The sequence below is a fragment of the Penicillium hispanicum genome, assembly GCF_028827665.1.
Source record: "Penicillium hispanicum strain IBT 35686 chromosome Unknown utg000001l_segment0_segment0, whole genome shotgun sequence".
Lineage (NCBI taxonomy): Eukaryota > Fungi > Ascomycota > Eurotiomycetes > Eurotiales > Aspergillaceae > Penicillium > Penicillium hispanicum.
Genome location: NW_026623193.1, coordinates 3696331 through 3718841, shown reverse-complemented (window position 1 = coordinate 3718841; position 22511 = coordinate 3696331). Strand labels below are relative to the sequence as shown.

The 22511-nt window shown below is 54.2% G+C and overlaps 7 protein-coding genes across 7 annotated transcripts; 1 reads left to right on the top strand and 6 right to left on the bottom strand.

The window, feature by feature from the left end:
* Positions 1-773: 773 nt before the first annotated feature.
* N7459_001400 (uncharacterized protein) lies at positions 774-3889 on the bottom strand (the record flags this gene model as incomplete). The annotated part of the gene is made up of 3 exons (XM_056940585.1): positions 774-3404; positions 3557-3598; positions 3650-3889. The coding sequence occupies 3 exons, from the start codon at positions 3887-3889 to the stop codon at positions 774-776; spliced, it is 2913 nt and encodes a 970-aa protein (XP_056804865.1).
* Positions 3890-5189: 1300 nt separating this feature from the next.
* On the bottom strand, positions 5190-6614 carry N7459_001399 (uncharacterized protein; the record flags this gene model as incomplete). The annotated part of the gene is made up of 1 exon (XM_056940584.1): positions 5190-6614. One exon carries the CDS (start codon positions 6612-6614, stop codon positions 5190-5192), a length of 1425 nt encoding a protein of 474 aa, XP_056804864.1.
* Positions 6615-8695: 2081 nt separating this feature from the next.
* On the bottom strand, positions 8696-9449 carry N7459_001398 (uncharacterized protein; the record flags this gene model as incomplete). Its single annotated transcript, XM_056940583.1, has 3 exons — positions 8696-9062; positions 9122-9258; positions 9330-9449. The coding sequence occupies 3 exons, from the start codon at positions 9447-9449 to the stop codon at positions 8696-8698; spliced, it is 624 nt and encodes a 207-aa protein (XP_056804863.1).
* Positions 9450-9819: 370 nt separating this feature from the next.
* N7459_001397 (uncharacterized protein) lies at positions 9820-11228 on the bottom strand (the record flags this gene model as incomplete). Its single annotated transcript, XM_056940582.1, has 6 exons — positions 9820-10063; positions 10121-10548; positions 10608-10731; positions 10787-10955; positions 11026-11127; positions 11174-11228. The coding sequence occupies 6 exons, from the start codon at positions 11226-11228 to the stop codon at positions 9820-9822; spliced, it is 1122 nt and encodes a 373-aa protein (XP_056804862.1).
* Positions 11229-12561: 1333 nt separating this feature from the next.
* On the top strand, positions 12562-17583 carry N7459_001396 (BTB domain and ankyrin repeat protein; the record flags this gene model as incomplete). The annotated part of the gene is made up of 3 exons (XM_056940581.1): positions 12562-15664; positions 15715-15832; positions 15888-17583. 3 exons carry the CDS (start codon positions 12562-12564, stop codon positions 17581-17583), a joined length of 4917 nt encoding a protein of 1638 aa, XP_056804861.1.
* Positions 17584-18015: 432 nt separating this feature from the next.
* On the bottom strand, positions 18016-19785 carry N7459_001395 (cytochrome P450; the record flags this gene model as incomplete). The annotated part of the gene is made up of 4 exons (XM_056940580.1): positions 18016-18075; positions 18153-19220; positions 19290-19487; positions 19567-19785. 4 exons carry the CDS (start codon positions 19783-19785, stop codon positions 18016-18018), a joined length of 1545 nt encoding a protein of 514 aa, XP_056804860.1.
* A 478-nt stretch (positions 19786-20263) lies between these two features.
* N7459_001394 (uncharacterized protein) lies at positions 20264-22135 on the bottom strand (the record flags this gene model as incomplete). Its single annotated transcript, XM_056940579.1, has 1 exon — positions 20264-22135. The coding sequence occupies one exon, from the start codon at positions 22133-22135 to the stop codon at positions 20264-20266; it is 1872 nt and encodes a 623-aa protein (XP_056804859.1).
* Positions 22136-22511: the final 376 nt, after the last annotated feature.

The window sequence follows — 22511 nt, the reverse complement described above, 5'->3', positions numbered from 1 at the left end:
CGTGATGAAATTGGTTTAAGGGTGGGTTGCAGCCACCTAGGACTGAATATGTAATCCTAAGTATGCATGTTTGGATGACCGGGTTGTTTTCAGCATTTCCAGCGTGATTTGTTATTATACCTCAATAGAGCAGAAAAGTTCTTTCCCTTGAAAATATTCACCTACCGGTATTCAAGTAGCTGATATAATATAGTGGAAGTCTAGACCTGAATGGGAGCGCGAGTATTCGAGTTCGATATATTTTGGTCTAAGGTATAAACCCAAGTAGTCAGGTACCTCTTAGACCTCACTTCCTCCCAAAAGGATCCTTGAAGAAATCACAAGATCATGTCAGCGGAAAAGAAAGGGGAATGCAGCCAAATAGGAAGCAAGGCCTATCTCGTCTGGAAACATCAATTCGTATCAATCATGCAAAGGGGACGCGGAGTAAAGTTCCGGATTAGAGAAGCCAAAACCCCCTAGTATGGAAAGAGGCATCAAGAGTAAAAAAAAAAAAATCAGACAAAGCCGCAGACAAATAGCCAAGTAGATAATTGTACCCAATCTCTATGCACACGATAATAAACCAGCCTGATTGGAGAGTTCAGTCTATGAAAGCCGCCAACCATTCATAAAGAAGCAGAGAAAAGAAAAGAATGAGGAGATCCAAGTAGAAGTATAGGATCTCGAAAACCATGGGTATAGGGGAATCGCTGCTTGTCGGGCTCACAAACCGACATGCAAATATGAGAAAGACGGAATGAAGGATAGGGCTTCGAAGATATAGAATCTTGCTATGGCCAAGCGTGAAAACCATGTAGTCCAGCGCCTCGTCTGCCAAGCCCGCCCCTGGAGCCAGCGCTGGAGTCGGTACCACCGTGGTTACCGTGTCGGTTTTCTTCCAGGCTACGACGGGAAGCGCCAAAGTCGCTCATGGTGAATAGCAACGGCTCATCATCATCGAAAGGGCTTTGCGACGGCGGGGCACGGTTAATGCTCGGTCGTTGTCCTGAACCCCGGCGGATGTCCATAGTTGAATGCCCACTGTTGCTACCACTGGCGTTGCCATCAGCATCGCGTTCCGACAGATGAGGCGGATTCGCTCCGCGTGCCAGACTGCTTGATGCCGAGCTAAGTGAATGAGGACCGCCAGAGAAGCCTCGACCGCGTGAACTAGCGAAACGGGGTTGATAGACGTTGGCATTCGAAGACGAAGAAGTTGCTGCTGTAACGGGGACCACCTGGCCACGAAGTGAGGCTCCATCGCGATATTGACCAGTCGCAGGCTCGGCCGGTGCATTGGAGTCTTCAGTAGAAGACCGTCGACGTTCGGGCTGAGATGGATACGCTGTGACATCTGAATTCTCGTACTCGTTCTGTCGCTGCATGGTGCCCAGAGTCAAATGCGAGGTGTCTTCTGCACCGAGACTAACACTGCGCATGCCAAATGGGAAAATCTCATCATCGTCGCTAGCAGTTGGTCGTCTTCGTTGAGCTGCGGAGCTTGACCTGCGGTAAGCGGGTGCAAAGGTGTGTGGCGATGTTGGAATGTCGATAGCAGCTGCAGTGGCCGAGGCACGTTGCGTTGTTTCAGGACTGGGGTTCTCTTGGAGTGGCGATTCATGTTCGATATGGGGCGCTCGATGGCGATCGTGTTCCGTACGAACATCATCAGCAACGCTGTTCGAGCTCAACCGAGATCGAATGGCGGGCGTATGTGGGGTATGCGGCGATATCGGCTTTCCAGGAGAGGAAGCTGTGGATATTGAAGTCCCGGCAACCATAGGTGGGACGCCTGACAATTGCTTGCTCGAGGAGTTCGATGAGCGCTGAAGATACATTGAAGTTGACATCGAGTCTGAGAGCGCAGCATTCGAATCTCGCATACGTTGAAAACGAGCCAGTGCGGCCGAGGTAGCCGTGGGCTTTCGAGGCCCTTGCTCAACCAAGGTGGACGTCGACGGGTTCATCAAGTCTTTGCGTGAGTCAAGCATCTTTAGGAAATCGGAGATGTTCTCGTCGTCGGCATGGATAGACTCCGCACTTGTCCCTGTAGCTTCTGCAAGAAGACCTGAGCCAGGCTGGACGTTCGACGATGCCGCACTGGCTTTGCCACTGGAGTTTTCATCTTCCATCCGATTCGTACCGCCAGAAAGACGACCTCGTCGATGGCTGAAAGAACTACTGTATCGGGATATTGGCGCGGGCTTTGGTGAAGCAGAATTAGAAAAGGAGATGGCTTGCTCAGAAGTGAGCGCGGCCGGTCTTCGTGCAGAAGCAGCAACGGAAGGAGGAGGCATTACCCGTGAGTCTGCTGAGGTTCCGGAGAAAGGTCGTGTGGATGTCGTACGTGGCGAAACACCCAGAGGAGTATCGACCAGAGCAGGAGATGCTGAGAGAGGAGGGGCTTTGAATGCCGGGAAAGACACGGATGGACGACGAGAAAAGTTCGAACTGCCACTTTCACCCGCGAGTTGGGCAGCACGCCCCGTGGGAGCAATCTTTGCAGCGGGCAACAATTTCTTGGACGGTGAATCGGACGGAGACGGCGAGCCAGCGCCCGAGTCTCTTGCAGCTCGCAACGCTGAAATGGGGCTCGTGCCCGTCGTTGGACCAACCTGGTGAAATGTGGACAGGCTGCCGTATGCTCGTGTACAATCAGGACTCTCAACCGTTCTTCTCTCCACCGGCACAGACCCAACTTCAGGGTTCAATCGGACAGTATCCTCTGATGGCAACGACGGGCGGAAGATCTCATCATCAGCACCCATGAATCGCGAACTTAAGAGAGCCTCCGAATCATCGACGCGGAAATCGCAATTCGTCCGATATGTCACTTGAACTGAGAACGGGCCGGCCGGAGATTCGGTAACCCCAAAGCTGTATGTGTCCACCACCTTATCATTTCCTTCGTACAGTGGAGTCGTCAATCGATCCAAGGACGGATCACCGCGGAAGGCGCTTCCATCTACCACACGGTATCTGATCTGCAAAGCAGGACTCCGCCGCAGCTTGGCGTTGCGCTTGGAGAACTTCCACGCGGGCAGAAACTTAGAGTAGGTGAATAACGACCGGAAAAGAACAATACTTTTCTTATACACTGTCGGCAAGATAGAGCCCAAGTCGGCCGGAGGTCTGCTGGCGGAATCGCCCAACTCGATCCTCCACCGCTCTAAAATGATCTCAGAGTCCGGCTGAGTGTGCTTTGAGGGCCGAGCACCCCGAGAGGCCGCGAGCGATTCCAACACATCCCACCGTTTCCCATTCTCATCCAAAATCACCAGGCTTTGGTTATTGGTCAGGCCTTTGCCACCTAAGAACGTTTCGATGATGAGGGGTGGCGGTCGATTGTCCGTGGCATCGCAGTATCGCCACGTCCGCAACGGCTCCCGAAGTATGTCCGTATCGTCCAACTCGACATTAAACTAGATCGGCAGAAAAAGCAAAAGCGTCAGAACTCAGTCCATGTGGCATCTTGCCCGCGGGGAATCGGATGGTGGGGGCTCAAAAGCGCAACGTACCCAACGGTTCACTCGTGGGGTGTCGGAGCCCTTAATGAAGGAGGGGGGAGGTCAACACGGGAATGGAGGATAATCAAAGCCGCCTTGGTGTGATAATTCTGTGATGGTTAGTCTAGACCTGGACTTGAAGTAGGAATCTGGCACCCCACCGATATAATCTGGTTTAGTTTTGCCATGGCTTCCTTCCCCGGCGCTGCCTCCTTGGCCTGTGCGGTGGATTCCGCTCCAGCATCGATCCCTAGTCCTTTGGTGGAATTGGTTCTCAAGTCTGCTGTTGGGGATGCTGGATACGGCTCGTTCTCTCTGGCGTCGTCCCGAGCCGAGTTCGGCTTGGAGGGGAGCTTAGGCGCCGGGGACGGCACCGCTGGCGATCGAGGGTGCTGATGCATGGTTGGCGTCTGTCCATGAATCCAAGCATCGGTCAGTAACAGGACGAAGCAGATCTGGGACCGCAGCACTAACCCCGACAAACGGAGGCCAGAGGCGAATGTTATCGGCGCGGGAAGTGTGTTATCAGGAGTGCAACGAGACAGCGATGGGTCGAGTGGAGACGGCCATGCTAACAAGTGCACCGAAGAAAGACCAAGACCTTGTAAAAGACACCTCTTGAAGGGAGGCAAAAGCGTTAATTAATCAATGAATCGACGGTAAGACAATGGGGGAAGCCCAGGCACATCGTTTGACGCCGGGTCTGGGACCTTCGGAGCGTGGAGCTTCTCCGCATCCACAGACGACCGGGGGGGATGCTTTGGTCGTCGGACGGGATCACAGCGCGAGCACGTTGTGAAGCCTATGGGATATAGATCATGGCGGAAGAATAGATGGGTTGGGAAGAAATACAATGAGCCCACGATGGGGGGGATGGGAGGATGCGGAGGGAGAGAAGGGGAGATCTCTGTGACGCACACCCGGTGACTCGACATGTCTCGAGTGTCCAAGTCAGCCTAGAACGCCACCCGCAGATGATCGTGGACCAACAGGACGAACGTCGATAGCTCGCTTTCTTTTCTTTTTCCGCGAGGCTCTGGTCATTTCTACGTCTCCCCGCGATGCGACTTCCACGGGCGTACAATGGGCCTCGTGCTCCCCGGTCGCAACCCGGGGGAGCCCTTGACCGCTCCAGATAAGCGCATCATGGAGGCACAAGCGATCGACGCAGCACGAACCCTTCTTCACTCCCCTGCGCTTCCGCATTCCGCCTTGCTGGCTTTTGTCGGCGTCCCGGCATGGACGTGAGCCCCGGTTCGCAGCAAATATACTTCCCACTGTGACCCGCCTCTCTCGATCGACGGCCTCGACATCTCGTCCGCTCGAAGCACTGACCGCTACGCCGCTTATCGGTTCGCAGAGCCGCGGAGAAATGACGCAAGCGAGCACGAAAAGCCAACCATCCCGCCGTGACGATGCGCAATTGGTCGTGATGGGAGTGACTGCACTGGTCCGGAACCCCAGGCTAGCAGTCGATCGTCTTGATCGGGACAATCCTGAGATCGTATCATCACCCATGTGCACATCTAGGGGCGGGTTCAACACTTCCTAGTTCAAATCGCAGACTCCATATATACTCGGAACACAGCTAGATACACTTCATCGTAGATTGTCGTCCTTCATCGTCCGTCTTAACCACCAAGTCCACAATCTCCCTGCCATTATCGATATCCGCAGGCCTCTCAACCCGAAGCAACACGATCACGACCAAGAGATCTGGTCGGTGAGTGTGTCCAGGTTGGATTGGACCTTCGAGTCCTTCTCACCCAGTGACGCAAGCGCATCAAGCAACTTGATCAGGATCGGCTCCAGCTCCGCTCCGAGCGCAATGGGATTGAGGAGACTGATCAGCTCGGAGTTCCGCGAGCACCCCTGAGCCGTCGTCCCACCAAAGGCAGCCTCAACGAAATTGATCGCGTCCGGCAGGCCAAGGACTTCCGTCGTCGCATGGCCGCCGCTCGAGAAAGTAGTGAACTTCACACTAACGCCGTTGTCGCACCACGCGTCCGCAAGCGCCGACGCGTTGGCGTAGGGGATAACCTCGTCTTGTGACGCGTGGTAGAGGAACACCGGCGCAGTCGGGGTTTCCGTCTTGTTCACCCCCATGACGTTCTTCTGGAGGACGGATTGGATGGTCGAGTCGTAGAGCAGGTCGATTCCCATGGTCTGGACATCAGTCGAGAAGATCGACTTCTCGGCGAAATTGAGAATATCCTCCACGGCGCAGTGTGTCCGGGCATAGTCAAGAACGGAGCGTCCCTCGGACGTGAGGACGCCATCGATGAGGGCGCTCAGCTCGGCACCGTAGGCGCTGGGCGCGGACAAGCCCACGAGGGCAGGAGGAAGAAACCCGCTGAAAGCCGTGTCATCAATAAAGACCAGAGTGCCGGTCAGATTTGCCGGAGTGCCACCCTGCACCCAGCCCTTGATGTCTAACTCGGGAGCATAACTAGGCTGCAACGAGGCGGCCCAGCCGGTGGCAATGGCACCGCCGGAGTAACCAGTCCCAACAATCATGGGACTAGCACTGGAGAGACCAAGCGTCTCCTGGAAGTTGTTCACGGCACGCATGCCATCCAACACACCCATTCCTTCCAGGTGGCCTGGGCTAAAGGCCGCGTCAGGGCCCTCATAATCCGGCGAGGCGACGATGTATCCCAGGGTCAAATAAGCCTGAATGATCAACAGCTCGAGGGATGAGACCACATCGGACTGTGACCCCCCAATCTGATATGTATAACTAGGATCACACGACGTCGAAGAGCTGTCGTAGGCCGTGTGGTATGAGATGAACCGGTCTGTTTTGGCATTCTGGGGCTTGAAAACCGTGGTCACCGTGGCGATAGCAGTGCCATTGACGGCCGTCGTACGATAGAGCAGCTGGTACGCTTCCACGGGGTCTGGGATCAAGCCCAAGAACCCGACAGTCACATTCCGTTGTCGTAGAATGGTTCCGGGCTCTTTCGACGCGAAGCCTGCCGGCGGTTGGTAGAAGGGGTCGCTGCTGGGGGCCGTGGCCCTGCGATGAACAGGCCTGGCCGTCGGCCGGGCAGAGACGGCTGCCAGCATGAGGGCCACAAGGGCCCCCACGATGAAGCCCATTGGGGATTTGCGAAGACGGACCATGGCGAAGGAGGTATCAAATGATGGACAAGGCCGCGTGTGCTTCCCCTTGGTCAAAGAATCCGGGTCGGGGCTTTCACCATAAATATTATCCCTGGGGAATGTGATCAAAAAACGATGCCGAGGCTGCCCATTTTTCGAGCGGCAGTCGATTTGGCCCCTGAGGGTACCTGCGCATAAATCGTGCCGGAAAAGAAAAGAAACCCCAGGCCATCCTGCGAATCAGCTTTCCAAGTCTCACATCCGCGGAACCCCCTTCATTGGTCACGCTATCTGTCAACAACCAGACAGTGGACTCAGTGCCTGGTTCTAGTGGGATCTTCCGAATATCGCGGAGAACGCATTCGAGGGATTAGCGTCGGACCCCCACACCCCCGGGGTGGCCTCTCCTCGGCGCGATCGACAGCATGGAGAACACCGGACTCTCCGAAAGATGGGGTGTCGGAGCCAAGGCCAATGGCGGCCGATGTTGCATGCGATTGACCACGCTATATGCCGCAGTCAGATGCAAGGCCGACTTGACCCGGTCGTAACGGTCAACTGACAGTCTGCGGTCTCTCTGATCGCGGGGTATGTAGCAGAGAAGGTTAGAGCGGGGGTAATCAACAGACTCCTGCAGGATTCGTGCCTATCAGATGGCTGTCGCCATTGTCCTATTTTCCGGCAATGAGCACCATCCGGGCTGACACCCGTCAATATACACGCTGCGCCAGGATGGATGTAGTATCCGGCTGCGTCAATGATGGAACGTCAAGCGGAAATTCCCCTAGATGTTATGCATGAGCCCCGGAACTAAGTGGACCAAACCAAACGTAGATGGCGAGCATGAAGGCGCAGAAGGAAAGAAAGGCGAGTCCGGACGAGTGCTGAAGAGAGAGTTTAATCACTGCCTGTTATTGGCCGAGGTACTCTCGCCGCAGACAACCGCGGAACCTTGGCAAGGCCTCAAGACGGCTTAGACGGTGTCGTTTTCAACCCGTGAATCACGGAAGAATCTACCTCGTCTAGTATCATTTGCCGACAAATTGTGTGAGCATGGCCGGGGATCGAGTGTCCGATTAACTCACGTTATCAAAGCTTAGTAGCTTCAATGCGAACACGGCGGAAAGGTGTTTGGACTCAGGCATCTAACTCCGGTGGCAGGGGCTTCCATCGAAGGAGCAGACAATCGATGGAAGGAAACAGACAATCATCATTGCCATTCAGGAGTCTAAAGACTGGCTTCAACCATTCGAAGCTATTGGCGAATCCATGATCCTCGGGTGTTCTGGAATCCAGAAGAGTTATCGGGCTGAGCAGTTACAAGTGGTCCAAGATGTCCTGCGACTGCAGTCTTGCCAGTGTCACGTCAGTCACGTGGGTCTATGCAAATTATCCTCATGCAGCACATAGGGAAAAGGGGTTTTATCTCGTGTCGTTCGTTCTGCGATGCCACCTCCCTGAGCGACGAGTCTTTTTGGTGTTGGTGGCTCCTTGTTGAAGGACTGCCGTTCTTAACAGGTACACACGCCTGCCCATTGTTCACGGTCGCAACATACGCAGGATCACTACTCGCTGGAACCCTGCAAGATCTCATACTTGGGTGGAGTACATCTTAAGCCTCCGCGAGAACTGTCGTTTTATCGAATTTGACGTTTGTTGGCTCCGAGAATTCACAACAACTCAGCGACGTGGCGTGCGCTAGGGCAAAGGAATGAACGCTGCCAACTTGGTAGGAGAAGAAGCACATAGATAAGTGGCTCTTTCGAGTCGCTTAGACGAACAAAATACTTTTGATTTAAGACTTTCCTAGTCAGAAGATCTGCGCCCGAACTGTGACGCTGGATACACTTTGTACATACGAGCCGTAAGAACGAAGGATAAAAAGATCACGAGCCGACCGAGAGACATCTAACGGCGCGAGGAGATAACATCTGGGTACAGTTTCAAAGTGGGAAACATGGGAGATCATATACGGACTGGCTGGTATACTAGTGGACTCCTGTTGCATCCGGGCACATCTTCCTTTTCTTACTACATATGGGCCATCATCCCGGCATCCTCGATTACAACCCAGTAGTAACCTCAGTAACATCAGACTATTGTCATATGGCAGCTAGGGCCATCATTGCCGCAACGCCACCCGCTGCCCATCGAGCATTTCCTGTAACCATGGGAATGGCAGCATTGGTAGACTCCGTCTTTTCCGCTCCGTTAGTGCTTGCAGGGGCGGATGTGGTAGTCACGACAGCACCATCGGTCGAGGTGGCTGTGGTGGCCGAGGGAGAAGCGCCGGTGGACGCGGAGCCGGGCAGAGAAGTTGCCGTAACGCGCACAGCCTGGAAGCCACCGTAAGGAATGTCGGATACCTTGAAGGCCGTGGATATGGTTGTACCCCCGTCGCTTCCGCTCATGGAGCCTTCACAAGTAGCCTGCGTCGTGCCTTGGAGCACGCAGCTCTGGGTAATCGTGCTGCGATGGGAAGGTGTTAGCTTGACCCGGAGATTGTGAAAGGCTGCTCATTTCCTTACGAATTCTCGTAGCTAAAGCCATAGTTGACCGAAGAAGGTCCCTCGGCAATGGTATAATCCACTCCGTTCGGCAGGCCACATTTTGTGATATCGGCTCCCGAGGGACAGTTGAGGCGATAGCTGGTCATGGAGCCACTCTGGTGGTTATGAGCCATTGCCGCTTGTCTTTCTCTTCATCTAAGGACGATTAGAAGTAGAGATCACTTACAGAGCCAATCACTTGGCCCTCGATGGACTGCGCCTCGAATCCGGGGATGAAAAGAGTGACGGTGCTTTCGGCCGTGACGACAGTGATGCCAGCCAAGAGAGCGAGCGATTGAATTCGCATTGTGAAGTCCTGGCCGTCGGATCGACCGGCGCAAGTATCAAAAGAGTGACAGAAGTTGGACTAGATGATGTATTGAAGACGGACGAGAGAAGAAAGGATTGACGGAGATCTTATTTCCAGGGGAATAATCAGTCCTTGGACCCTTGGACCCCTGCCGATTGGGGCCGAAAATACGAGGCTCAGAATGCTGCATCACCCGCCAAGCGCGATTGCTGTTGGTGGTTTTCTCGAGCTAGCAAACACTAGTACTAGTGGTAGATAAAGGATGCTGGTAATCACACTCTCCTATCAGCATGACCATACGTGCAGACATGTTGGATTGTATCGGTCGACAATCTCATATTCAAACGTGAAGCCCCGATCGCACTTGCTAGTTGTAGACTTTGGCCTCCAGGCCAGGAATAATCTCAAGATCCTTGGCTTTATAAGTATACTTTCCATCGGAGGAAATCTTGACATCCTTGTTGCGACGCTGCTGTTGCGTCTGTCGCACCTTGACCCACTGCTCAGTGGTGAGATGCTGCCCCAGCTCCGTGAAGGCATTCTGCGTCAGCCCAAGACGATTGAGTAACGCGCTGTTTTGGATGGGATCCAAGACAACGTGATTATTGGGACTTGGAGGAACGATCAGCACACACTAGGAACCACGTCGCTCGCTGGCTGGGACTTACCGAGCAAAATAGAGGACGCCCAGACGATCGATATGCGCCTGGTCTGCTGGTGGCGTGTGAACTCGGTGGATACTTGACTTGATCAATCCGCCCGTCAAAGCCGTGAGAGCGTCGCATGTATTGATCGTGATGGTGCCATCCTGAGGGCGCACCCACTTCCACTCTCCATCCGAGTTGAGAATCTGCAACGCGGCCACGGGCTGTCGAAACAACAGGGTCACCGTTCCCAGATCGGTGTGGCCGGGGCTGTATACACTGCCGACTTTCTTGTTCTCTTCTGCACTACGTGCCGCGTAGTGCATGTAGCGCAGGTGATCCTCGCCCTTGACATCATACTGGTGGTCGCGAACCAGTTGTTCCTCGTCAGGAAGCTCGAGGAGGATCGCGAAGAGACGAAGCAGTTTTTCCACGACCTCGGTGTGGCATTTCTAATAGCACGAGTTAGCCATCAAAGGTCGACGTCTCGGCAGAAGCTGGGCAAGCATACCCGGCTAAAGGCTTCAATTTCAGAAATGTGATCGGAAATGACGGGAGGCTGCTGTCGCTGATGGTAGCCATCGAACTTGGGGATATTGTACACCTGCACGTTGTCCTTGATTCCATTTCCGAGTCTGCGTCCAGTCAGCTTTCAATATTGTCGTATCCCGTCGTCAGAGATCCTCTCACATGCGGTGGCCAGCCGGTCTATATCCGTTATACTCGCCTCTGACGAGGTCGTCCGCATTGTGATACTTCAGCTTCTCTTCAAGAGGTAGCGCGTAAAACTCGCGACCCAGAGCGAACTGGCGATCTACTTCTTCTTGGCTGATGTTGAAATTCTTCACGTAGAAAAAGCCTTGTCCAAACCCGAGTCAGCTACTCCCGCAATCCATGCGTAGATCAACTTTCTATAAACCGCCACCTACCGACGTGCCGCACCGCATGATCCAGCTGGTTGACAAGCTGCTCCTTGCCCCCAGGTTGCTCGTACAGACTGAGGTCCAGGGTGATCAGCTCAGCCCAGTCCACTAGTTGCTGTTAGCTCAAGGTCGCATAGGCAGAATTGGTACATACAGTCTTCCTTGGTGACGGGAACATGGTCATATCGCTCAAGCAACTTTCCCGGCATGATGATGGTCACGGTCTCTCGTGAAGATACGAGTCTGATATGTTGTTTCCTCTCGGGGCGAGTAAGCAATCTGCGGGCCTGCATGAGCAATCCCGGGAGATGCGCCAGATATAAATCAGAGCGCTTGAATCACCTCAATCTCAACCCCGCACTTCTCGGCCTGTTGAAAGCATCTCGAAACAAAGCACGCCATTAACCTTGGCGATGAGATGGGCGATAACAGTTATGTGCCGGGTGTAGACCAAAGGCTGCGCACGCCATCGTCCGTCGACATGTCGCGGTCGACGAAGTTCAGAATATATCTACCACTGAAGTCCGGAGCGAGTCAGCCACAAGTGTCCACCAGCTGACGGTTTCTATCTGCTATTTCGAATGACTGCCAAAAGCCTTCGGTGTCTGCCCGAAGAACGATGATGACAGGCGGGGGTTGCAACGAGCGAGTGCTTAATTTGGTTTCTGCCGTCTGGTGGGTTGACGACACGGCCTGCGTATATCAACAACCACGTATACAAGGGCACAAGCTGATTACAAGTAACAGGTCGGACTATACATCCTGGTATATTGAAAATGTGCTCTATATACCTAGCTGTTAGGTATCATCTAGGGCTACAACAATCAGTTAACTTAGCACTCACTCTGCCTCCAAGAACTCGAGTATAACAAAATCAGCTTGTCGCCGCACAGCGAAGGGCCGCGAACGTGCTCATCGATGGTTTTGCGTCAACGCCGGGTGATCCATCGTACTCTGGTAAGACGATCTAGAAGGACCGTAATGAGCAACATGGTTGTAAAGTCGTCGCCTCGAGGATGTAAGAACATTCACCACCTATCGCTCCCCCACGGGTCGCAGCAGAAATGATCCGCGCCTCTCGTCCGGGGGCATGGAGGGACACGCGGGCTGTCATTGGCTGCGGCGATTCCACGATTCCACGATTCCTCCCATCCAACCGGGCACTTTTTCGACTCACCAGACTTTCTCCACGCTCGCTCTTCCCTCTTCATCCTCGCGCGTCGATTCTACCCCCATCGTCTCCCAGTCTTTCCGCGACAACGCTCATATAAGCACGCCCTCGTCCTCGTCGCCACCGCGAGAACCCCTCCGCCCCGACCTCCCACTGCCGACTCCGTGTCACCACTGCTGAACTTTCCCTCGGTGGAATCGCATTGACCAAGAACGCGCCGATTCGTCTCGAATCGACCCTTCCCCCCTCCAATTTCGACCCCAGAATCCTCTTGTCACCAAGCTGCTCCGTCGCGGTCAACCCCGTGTGGTGACGGCGACGCTCTAGCTGGGGCGTGATAAGAGATTCTGCGACCCGACCACTCCGGGCACATGAGTAGCAAGCTTTGGGAGACTTTCATTCAAGATGATGTGGAGAACTTCCAGCGATTCCTGGCGAACGCGACGTCTGCGGGGCCGCGAGCTGCGGCAGCACCGGGGAGCGCCGCGGCTGCAGCAGCGGTGAATCTGTCGTCCAAAGCTGGAAGCCCCGGGGCGATGATTGCCTCGTCTCCAAACCCATCAAAGCAGAGAAAGAGCTATGGAACATCCCCGGGGACGACGGCCTCCGAACGCCTGGGTTTGCACCGTGGTACGGCGACTCTCTCACGAGCCGACATCAACGTCCGCGACCATTACGGCCGGACACTTCTGCATCATGTCGCTTCGTCGCCAAAGCCTTCGGCGGTCAGCTTTGCGCGCGCCTTGCTGGAGATTCCGTTCCTAGATATCTACGCGCAAGACTGGGAGAGTGGATGGACGGCTCTGCACCGAGCCCTCTATGCCGGAAACGCCACGATCGCTCTGGCCCTGATGGCACGGGACATACATAACGTGACAGATTTCAGTAAACTGAGTCATGCTGGTCAGCCTAGCGGAAGCTTGATCAAGATCAAGGACCGCGAGGGCTACAGTCCATTCGATGTCTACGGGGCCACCATCACTCCTCGCGATATCAAGCAGATGCTTTCACCCACGCGATGGCCAGACTCCATGAGGATCGATGCCGCGGGCAGTGACGCTGCGTCTAACGGTGCGTCTGACCTTGAAGTTAATCCTGACGATGGATCGTACAGTGCTCGTGGCATCCTCAGGTCGCGCACGAGTTTCTCGGCCGATGAGGTCTTCACTCTGGGAAGCAACAAGAACCTGAACCTTGGACTTGGAGACCAGGATGACCGACAGTTTCCTGAGAGGATCGTACTCAAGCGCCCGGACCATCTCCTGCATCGGTTTTATCGCGAATACCAAGGACAAATGGAGCGTCTGGGTCTTGAGGATACGGTTAATTCCAGCCATTCACAAGAACTCCCGACCCTTATCAAGAACAAACCCATCAAGATTCAGGATGTGCTCATGTCGAAACTGCACACCGCCGTCATCACGGACGATCCTGAGGCCAACCTTTTCATGTGCGGGTTTGGACCTGGTGGTCGTCTGGGAACTGGAGATGAGTCGACGCGGTTCACGTTTGCTTGCATCGAGACCGGTGGGCTTGCAGGTAAAAAAGTCGTTTCAGTTGCTCTGGGTCAAGACCACAGCTTGGCCATCACTGAATTTGGTGAGATTTTCAGCTGGGGAAGTAACAAGTTCGGGCAGCTTGGATACAGCCTTCCTAGGACAAGCAACCGGAATGACGTTCCAATCCAAACCACCCCGCGGCAAATATTCAACCCTTTCAAGAAGGAGACGATCATAGGAGCGGCGGCCTCGTCGGTCCACTCGGTCGTCTTCAGTACCTCCGGTCTCTACACATTCGGCAAGAACGAGGGTCAGCTTGGATTAGTCGATTCAGACGCTCGGTCATTGGAAGTTCAGACCACACCCCGACGCGTTGGTGCATCTCTCTTTAGCTGTCCAATCCAAACGGTATCTGCGGTTGATCGTGCTACTGCTGTCCTCCTGCAAAACCATGAAGTTTGGGTATTCTCGCAGTATGGCTACTCGAAGCTGTCCTTTCCTCTCGAGGCCACTTCGAGGTTCATCAGAGATAGTTTCATGGCTACACGATATGATGCTTCGGTCAACCACATCATCAAACTCACGTGTGGTGGTAACACGATATGTGCATTGTCCAGCTCCGGTGATGTGTTTACGGTCCAAGTGAATCAATCAGAGGTTCCTTCGGCATCGACATCCACAACAAACCCAACCAAGATCCGCAATTCCTTAGCGACTCCTGCGAGGGCTTGGTCTGTCAAGAAATCTCATATGGCTGCCAGTGACGTCGATGTGGGGCAGGATGGATCTATCATTATCTGCACGGCGTCTGGCTCAGCGTGGAGAAAGGAGAGACGAACTCAGAAGAAGGAGGGCGCATCGAAAGACTACAAGTTTGCTCGCATCGCGGGTCTTTCAAGAGCCGTGGCTGTGCGGAGCAATGCTTTTGGAGCGTATGCCATCGCCCAGCGCGACTATGATGTGACCCGAGAACAGGTCCATATTGACCCAAGCACTCTCTGGGCTGATCTTCTACCGCTCTCGCCATTCATAATTCCTGCCCCTGAGGATATGGAATCAATACTCACAGGCGACAATTTGGAGGACGAAAATCCGCTCTCTGCTGCAGTGTCGATTAAAAGGGCGATTCTATCTTCATCAGAGATAGAAAGCCAGATTTCGCCTTTACGCCTGGACGGGACTATCTGGATCACCAGCTCTCTGTCTGATGCACGAATCCCAGCACACGAGTTTCTTTTGGCTGGTCGAAGCCTAACTCTTCGAAAAGCCCTTCAAGAATTCCGGGAGACTTACTATTCGTCCGTGCCTGATGTTCTTGACATTGAATATGACAAGAATGGACATATTCAGATTCAACTCCAAGGCGTTGATTTCTTGACTGTCACGAACCTGGTTTTCTTCCTGTATACAGACAGCATTCTTGATGTTTGGCACAAGGCGAGGAGCTCGCCCGCAAATGCGATTCGCTTCCGGCAGGTACGCACAGAGGTTATGCGTGTTGCAACCCAGCTTGGTTTGCCAACGCTGGAACGTGCAGCCAGACTAATGGTTGAGCCGCAACGGAGCTTGAAATCTGACCTCGCACACGCGATCCAACATTCATCATTCTTTGACGATGCGGACGTGTCAGTCCAATTGAATGATGGGGTTGTCAAAGTACACAGCCAATTGGTGTGTCAACGATGCCCGTTCTTTGATGCGCTCTTCCACGGCCGCGCTGGTGGCAGGTGGCTCGCAATGCGCAAGACAGACTCTTCAGAACATGTGCAAGTCGATCTCAGGCATATTGATCGCTCGACATTCAACTTCGTCCTGCGCTACCTCTATGCCGACACAGAAGAAAAACTGTTCGATGAAGCTCGGACAAAGAGCCTTGACGATTTCATCGACTTGGTTCTGGACGTGATGTATGTGGCCGATGAACTAATGATTGACAGGCTGTCGCAGATCTGTCAGAAGGTGCTTGGTCGTTTTGGTGAGTCTGGTTTCACTTTGCTGCAGATCCCTCCTACTGACTTTCTTCAGTCAACACAAGGAACATCTCGTATCTTCTCAACTCCGTCGCTCCCATATATGTGAAGGGGTTCAAGGAGGCGTCTCTCGAGTATATCTGTCTCAACCTTGAAGCTATGCTTGCAAACAGGTAAGGTTGCCCGGAAACCAGAGTTGTCGTATCAGAAAGTTGACACAGCATTTAGATATCTGGGAGATCTTGACGAAGATCTTTTGAGGGAGCTTGACAATGTCTGCCAGGAGAATCAAATGGCATGCTATCCAATCTCACGTGGTCGTAATTCAGAAGATTTCGTCCTCGAGAAGTACCCAGAGGTTGTCAGCTCGGTGGAAAGAGACAAGCGACGACGTATCGATGCGATGGTTTTGCAATCACGCTTGGTCGATGTGGAACCATACGATTTGCGCCCTCGACCGGGCGTGAACGATAAAGTCAACTCATCGCCGTCTGTCCGCAAAGCCAAAGCTGCTATGCCTAGGGAAACTTCTGGTTTCGCTCCTAGCCCCATGCTCAAGCCAAGGCAGTCATCCAACGACCTCATGTTCCAGATGGACGAAGAAGCTTTCCCTTCGCCGGGTGATTCGAAGGGCAAGTCTGCCGTGCGCGGATTGAGATTCGGGCAGAATATCCCGGAAGATCGGTCATATCCTGAATCCCCAGCGTTCGGGCCAAGCATACCCGAAACTGGCTCCCTGGAATATCGAAACTTCCTGGATGAGCAAATGTCCTCTCCACCCAGTAATCTGCTTGCAGAGTCTCCGAGTGAGTCCCGGGCAATTGCGATGCACCAAAAGCGAGCCGTGGCATCTCCTCCCCATGACTCGTCGGCGCCGTGGGGGTCTCCCATCGTCTCCAACGGGAAGAAAGATTTGAAGGACATCATGGGGGAGGCCACGCAATCTCGAGTATCAAACCTTACTTTGGATCTAAATGGCCGACGAGAAAGTAGCGGCAACTTTACGCCAAAGATATCCCAAAAGGATCGGAAGAAGATGCAACAGCAGCAGATGCAAGAGAAGCTCGCCGCACAGCAGAAGGCCAAGGAAGCCCCTCGGAACCCCTGGCAGCTGCCGGCGTCAGCCACTCCATCGACTCCGGGAATGGCCGACCCTCTTCCTGGGCAAAGCCCTTCTCAACCCGTAAAGACTGCCCAGAAGCCTTCCATGACCATGCGGCAAACTGTGGCTGGAACACCTCCACCCCGATCGAAGCCTGTGGCCACGCCAGTGCAGTCCCAAAGCCGCAGTGTGTCCGGCAGCGTACAGCAATCTCCTTTCTCCAAGCCCTCGCCTTCTGGACATTCGACTCCGTCGCAGCAACCCTTGCCCAAGGCATCGCCTCAACCCCCCATCCAATCGATTCGTCATATTCCGCGTCCCGATTTGCACTCATCGGGATCACGATCTTCATCGTACAGCTCGCTTTCCTTAGCTACAATTTTGCTGCAGCAGCAAACCGAGAAAGACGAGATCCGCGAAGCCGCCACGGCAAAACACAACCTGCAAGAAATCCAAGCCGAGCAAGAGTTCCAGCAGTGGTGGGATCAAGAAAGTAAGCGTGTCCAGGGTCTGCTTGGTCCCGAAGAGCCTCAGCAGCGGGGAGAGAAAAGTGGTCGTGGCGGCAAAGCTCCAGCCACAGCTGGTAGCTCACGCAAGCGCCGCGGTAATAAGCCTTCTGCACCTGACGGCACTACTTCCCAGGCCCAGAAACAAGAATCGACCTCAAATCACACCACGCCCAAGAAGAGCGTCAGTGGCCATCCTCCGACGCAGTCACAGGGCAATCCAACTGGTAATCATGTTTCCAGCGGTGGTGCGAACAAGAATTCTCGCCGTGGTGGACATTGGAATCAACGAGGCAAGGGACGAGACCGAGGTTAAGGTCGCACCTGTTGCATCTGACTGTTCCCAATTGCCTTCCTTGTTTCTTTTGTTTTCGCCGCCTGGGATTGGCCATCTCAACTTCTTCCACACCTCATCCATCCATCTCTATGGTCACTCTTCCGATCATCTCCACCCACTGCAGACCTCCTACACTTGTAATATCCTTCCTGCCAGATTTATAATATGTGCTCCTGGGTGATGTTCGAATCCCAGGTGATGTCAGAGTCTTGCGGCTCAAGACGGCGCCTAGGAATGATTTGATCCTCCGCCGAGGAGATGTAATAGAATTGCTGGGATACACGATGTCGTTTCTTTGTCGATTTTCGTTGATAGATATTCTAGACAGACACCGTCTTCTAATATGAACAGATGCTGTTCTACATACTACAATAATCCCGTTGACTTATCCCAATTCCCAGTGTAAAAAGTTCAATCGTCACGGCGCTCCCACCGCACAGTAGCAGGCTGCATCGGCCGCGAAAACAGAGACTAGAATCCAGCACGTTAATCAGACTTGACCCACGCAATTGGACACGTACGCAGCGACAGGTGCTATAAGAACATACCGAGTAGTCTGTCTCCGGCACTCCGAGCCGATCCTCGGGGTTATAGAACCGGAAATTACGCACGAGCGTAGCGACAATCACCGCCAGGTTCAAGTATGCAAATTTCTCGCCAATACAGCGGTGCCGTCCGGCGCCAAAGGGTAAATAGGGACTCTTCGTACCCTTGGACACCGCGCCGTACCCGTAGTCCACGGTGTCCATGTCATCCTCCACCTCAACGCGAGATTCCCACCGGTGCGGGTCCCAGAGCATTGCATGACGGAAGTACCGCTCATCGCGCGCAGTCAGGCCCGGCGACGAGAGGAGGGTGTGTGTTGTCGGGACGACGAAGTTCGTCCCGGGCACAGGGAGAGGGTTTTTGACCTTGCGCATGAGCGTGTGGATGGGCACGTGGATGCGCAGCGTCTCCTTGATCACGTTTGCGTGCAGTGATAGCTTCTCAATGTCCTCGTACTGCAGCGGGGGGAGGTCTGCGCCGAACGCGGCGACCTGCTCCCGGTACAGCTTCTCGGTGAAGTCGGGCTGTGATGCAAGACGCAGCATGATCCAGCAGCTGATTGCCGACGAGGAGTGCTGGCCTGCCATCAAGAGCGTGATCATCATGTGCGCGATCTCTTTGTCTGGGATCGGGCTCCCGTTGCGGTAGACGCAGCGCATTAGGTTCCAGATCATGTCTTGTGCGTGTGGGCTGTCCGGGTTGGTGCTCGCGGACTGGCGTCGGGCCCGGATGATCTGTAGATAGATCTCGCGCATGCGGGCTTGTGCTTGGTCCCGCTTGCGGTTGCGAGGGAGAGGTGCCCATGGAAGCATGAAGTTGATTGGAGAGAAGCCTAGGTCCAGGTCGTGGTAGAGATCCGCGAATTCGGAGGTGAGTTTGGCGCGGACTTCGTCGCCCTGCAGGGTGCGGCCAGCTGTGAAGATGGTGATTTCTGCCATGACGGCACCGAGGTCAGTGCTACCTGATGCCCCCTTGAAGTTACGGGACGTTTTGATGTATTGGTTGACTTCTTCTTCGATCAGGGGCACGTAGGATTCCAAAGCCTCTTGGCTGAGGCCGAATTTGACAAACTGCGATTGAGTGTGCTAATCAGTATGCTTCCCAGCGAAGCAAATAAGGGGGGGATTGATTAGCCATACCTTCTTCTGCTCCATCAGTTTGGAGTTCGGACAGTCGTACACGACATCGGATCCAAACACCGGAGTGGTCAATTTACCGTAGACCTCTTCGGCATTGACATCCTTGAGTTTTCCATTCAAGATGAACTCATTACCTTCGATGCCGAGATAGACTGTGATTTTCTTTCCAAGCAAGATGAAGGTGAAGATGTCGCCGTACTAGATGCCAATCTGTATGAGTCTCGTGTTTCAAATGACAACTTGAAGCCACTCGTAAGCACGGAACACAACCACTTACTTTCTCGCGACTGGAGAAGAAAAACTTGTACGGATCCATGCCATATTGGATGGTGCTGCCCACAAAAGGGAACCAGTGGAACACGACTGGAGGCTCATGGCGCCGGTAGAAGCATACTTGATGGACGACGTTCAAAGCCACCGAGACGAATGCAATCACGGCCCCATAAAGAGTGATGCGCAGGATCTGACCGGCCACCAAGTTTACCAGGAGCTCCATGATGATCAGGATTGATAATTGATTATTGGCGAATAGACGAAATGGCATACGGGTAGGCGAGATCGAGGTATAGAGTACAAAGGGCCAAATCAGGAGGGTGCGATTACTCATCGTCTGCCCTAGTCACGCCACGATTGACGCGCCGGAAGATGGCATCGCCGAGGGCGAAATACCGGTGGAAGGATTAATCGCCTAGGCAGTACTATTTATATATTAACATTACTATGGCACGGTAATGTAGCGAGATTAGAACGGAATGTGGATATGTACCTCAGGTCCCGCGGGATCGGAATATCCGTCCTTGCGCGATAGGTAGCTATGTCCAAGTGCAAAAACCAAAAGATCAGAGAAGAACCCCTGTGCAATCTGATCGGTGTAGGAAAACCCCCCAACGCCGGGATTTGCAAAGTTTGGAAGAGGGGGTGAAGAAAAGAAAACGACGTCATCAGCATAACGAGAATGAGCAAGGGGATCATCGTCAGCCAGAAGTGGCTACCTCGCGACTCTCCCACATACGGCGAATCATCATATCAGTACCGCTGACTGGCGGGAAATCGTCCGAGTCATGGTCAGCTGGCAAGCCGTGGGCTGCATCGTCGGACGTCGACAGGATGCGATGGGAGGGATGAGAAGACCGGACGATCTGCGCGGTGTCGGTGGATTCGCTATTGATCGCTGCGTCCTCGGAAGAGTGGGGATCGGGCAACGGCGATTTCGAATCAGAGCTCGATCCGAATCGACTCGGATGTCTTCCATGCTGGAGAAGGGGTAATGATGGCGCAGACTTGACCGGTTTCCGCAGTGCAGGTTCTTGATCGTCTCCAATAGCGACGGCCTTGGACGCTCGGGAGAGGATACGCAGTCGATGGAGGCTATCTCCTATGGGGGACTGGAAGCGCCGTACCACCATCAGCTCCAGCGACGTCCTCTCGTATGCCTTCCGAACAAGTCGCGTTTCAGTGTCATGTCCAGGAGCCCCGGCCCGACTGGTGCCATTCATGACTTTGCTGGCATCGTAGGCGCCATTACCGGGACGTGCATAACCAGTTGCCAAGAACGCGGGGTCGATGGTGGATGGAGACCCGGCTGTGGATACTCCATGGCTATCGGGTGGGGAATTGTTGAGGGTCGCTGTACGTTGAAGCCAAAGCTTCTGTTGAGTTCGCGATGGCAGATCAGTCCCGCGAGGCCGCGCCGGTGAGGCAGTGGATTTTGCTGCGCCCCGGTTGGGAGACGGAGGTGTCTGTGGGTGATAGTGAGGGAGAAATGAGGATGGTGTATTTGGATCTGAGTCGGTTCGCGATGATGACTGCATGCCAGACTTATTGTTCACGATGAATCGTGAGACGCCACCTTCCATGGAGGATGAAGTGGCCTGGGGTTGGCTGCTGGGTACGCTGGCCAGTCCCATGTTGGTGGTAGAGAACGCCCGTCGAGTACCCTCCTGGCCAGCAGCGAGGTTCAGAGATGAGGCACTACGCGACGCGGACTCCGTCGGTTTGGCCATTGCAGATATAGAAGACATGGCGGGTGGAGCTTTGGCCGAGTGGGACGGGCTAAGGAGACGGTTGGCAATATCGCCGTTGTCGGGCAGCTGGTCGGGCTCGCGTGTCTCACCCGAGTCGTCTTCCTGCTCGCTCTCCTCGAAATCAAGACCCGGGCGTACGAATTTATTGGCGATCGAATTCGGCAGACTCGTCGCACGTGGCATTTGCGGGTATGGACGCTTCACGAAGGTGAGGGGATCAACTAGAACTTGAGTGTTCTCCAAACTCGGATTGGATGGTGCGACTGAGTTGCGCCTCGTACTTTCGGGTGATTGCGTGGTGTCCTCCCATTCAGCGTCGTCATTCTCATATTCGCCCAGTTCAAACCCGACCGTCTTTTTCTTCCCGGCACTCGAGAGAGGCCGCTCGGTCACTAAGGCTTTCTTTCCAACGGTTGATGTATTCCGTCTGAGTGCAGGTGTGGAGTTGTTTCTCTTCATCGAATGATTCTTGGGGGGATCTTCCAGATCACCGTCCCAATGGACGTGTCCTTGGCCTCTGGGACTTGCTATCGGGGTCGCCGGAGCTGACTTCTTGCGGTAGTGATGTCGCCCGGTCGTCTCAGGCCCCAGCTGGAAGCGCTGCTGCTGCTTATTCAGGTTCTTCCCGAACGAAGGGTTGCGGTGATGATTGCGGCCACCACCGACGACATGGGCGCGGTGTGGTTTATGATGGACAGGCGCCTTGGAGGTGTGCGACAGCGACAGCTCGCTAGAGTTGGTCCGCGTGACGACTGCATGCGAGGAAACCGCGCGGCGGCCGAGGCCGGGGCGCTTGACGGGGGAGGAGGAGGTGTTGGGCATAGCGGCACAAGCTCCAGCGGGTAATCAGCGGTTCACTCGGGGCGCATCGAAGGGGATTGGCCAAGGCAAAAGGCAGGTATCACGGCAGGTGGACGTGCAGGTGAAAAAGCAATGAAACGGTAGGAGTTCAAATGCAGCATCTACACCGCCCCGCTTGAGCCATTCAGGCGTGCAAGAAATCGCAGTCGTAGTTGATGATGGAGAAAATCTGGGGTGGGGAGCTGGAGGAGAAAGGAAAGGAAGATGGGGAGGCGATGGTTGGCTGCCTGCGGCGATTTGGCGGGCTCGGTAATATTACGATACGCGGAACTGTTCGACGGGAACAAACCCGCATTTGTTGAGCTACTCCGGACTACTAGGTACATTCTTGCGAAAC